Source organism: Propithecus coquereli, unplaced genomic scaffold (genome assembly GCF_000956105.1).
Source record: "Propithecus coquereli isolate 6110/MARCELLA unplaced genomic scaffold, Pcoq_1.0 Scaffold3, whole genome shotgun sequence".
Lineage (NCBI taxonomy): Eukaryota > Metazoa > Chordata > Mammalia > Primates > Indriidae > Propithecus > Propithecus coquereli.
The window spans coordinates 3,105,274-3,107,251 of NW_012148618.1; the positions used below are offsets into that span (position 1 = coordinate 3,105,274).

At 41.3% G+C, this 1,978-nt stretch overlaps 1 protein-coding gene across 1 annotated transcript in view; it reads right to left on the minus strand.

Annotated features, from left to right (window-relative positions):
- Nucleotides 1–1,123: 1,123 nt before the first annotated feature.
- The window catches only part of LOC105814189 (olfactory receptor 11H4-like), a 6,917-nt gene continuing 6,062 nt past the window's right edge, over nt 1,124–1,978 (minus strand). Inside the window, exon 2 of the mRNA XM_012649089.1 lies at nt 1,124–1,976. Within this exon, the coding sequence (XP_012504543.1) occupies nt 1,124–1,976 (853 nt within the window). The remainder of the gene's footprint in view (nt 1,977–1,978) is intronic.

A 1,978-nucleotide genomic window follows, 5' to 3' on the forward strand; every position in this document is an offset into this window, starting at 1 on the left:
CATCGCTTTGTGCCCTATAAATATATGCAATTATAATCTGTCAAATTATAATTTAAAAAGGTTTTTACTATGATTTACAAGCTCCCACACAATTTGGAATCCCATTCACTTTCTGACTTCATCCCTAATATTCTTTCTCTTAATCTCTCTACTCCATCCAAACCAACTTCCTTGCTGTAACTTGGACACAACCCTGCCTCAAGTTCTTGTGGAGAACTTGCTTCCTTCCCTCTGCTTGCGTGTCCACACGTCCCTCTGCTCAGCTGTCTACATGGCTCATTTCCTCATCTTCTTCAAGATTTTGCTTCAACGTAACCTTCTCAGTGTAGCCTTCCCTCGTCACCTTATTTAACACTTCAGCTCTTTTGCCTACATTTCCTGCCTTCGTTCATTGCCTTTTCTGCATAGCACTTACCACTCTCTGACATGCTATATATTCTACTTATTTTTTAATTGTCTCTCCCCTGCTAGAAATTAAACTCCATGTGATAGTGGTTTTGACCATTTTGGTCATAGCATATCTCTGGTGCCTAGAAGAGTGTTTAGAACATAGCAGGTACTCAGTTAATATTTGTTGAATAAAAGAATTACTACTATTTTATGTGATGTTAAAACATATGCCACTTACATTAACATAAGCATGAAACTTTTAGTTGTCCCTAGTCTGGAAGACTTTCAATCATCAAGAGCCAAGAGCGCAAGAAAATGTGTCAGGCATTTAAATTTCATCCTTTATTCACTTTTAAAATTATTGAACTGTGTTAAGAAGTACCTTAAGTATACCAATGGTGACTCACCTAAGATAACTGCTCTTCTACCTTCCACCTCACCTCCCAATAATCACAACTATACAGTATGAAACAGCACAGATAAAATGCCCTCATATCTCCCCCACTGGAGTCACCCATGTTGAAAACGTGGTTGTTACACATGGAATGTAATATGAATCAACCATGGTTTAGCTCTGCCTCAAGGGAAATTGAGGAATAAAACAATCAGGGACCCCCTGAGAAAAAATATCTTCTTTAAAGTGTGTATTGGAGAAGTAGCAGCAGAATCTTTCTTAATTAGTCTTTTATGTCTGGACGGTGGTTTGCTTGGTCTCGCATAGATTACCTTGTGCTCACTGTATCCTCAGGATATTCTTCAATGCAGCCTTCATCTCCTTGTTTCGTAAGCTGTAAATCAGGGGGTTCGAGAAGGGAGTCACCACAGAATAGAACAAAGTCATAATCTTCTGAAATGCAGCTGGGTTATCGGCTGTGGGGCTCACATATATAGCCAAGAGGGCCCCAAAGAATAAACACACCATTGTCAGATGAGATCCGCAGGTGGAAAAGGCCTTCTGTCGGCCAGCTGCTGAAGGGACTTTTAACACAGCTATCAGCAAAAGAATATAGGAGCCAAAGATGTACAGAAGAGTGAGGATGATAATGAGGGAGCTCAGGATATAGAAGATGATCTCACTGATAGGAGCTGGGGCACAAGACAGAGCCAGTAGTTGATCCATGTCACACAGGAAGTGATTGATGATGTTGGGTCCACAGAAAGGCAATTGAGAGAGTTGCACAGTGGAGACAGAATAACTCAGAAACCCAAAAACCCAGCAAAGAGACATCAAGATATAGCAGAGTTGTGGGGTCATGATGGTCGGGTAGTGCAATGGGCGGCAGATAGCGAGGTACCGATCATATGCCATGATGCACAGGAAATATGCTTCAGTTGTACCAAGGGAAGTAAAAAAATAGAACTGGAGGAAACAGCCAATGAAAGAGATGGTTTTTGTCTCTGAGAGAAAATTGACTAGCATGCTGGGCACAGTGGAGGTAATGTACCAGATTTCAAGGAAAGCAAAGTTCCCTAGGAGAATATACATTGGGGTATGGAGTCGTTTGTCCAACCTCACAGCACAGACAATGGTCCCATTTCCCACCATGCTAAATACATAGACACCAAAGAACAGTGAGAAGAGGAAGCT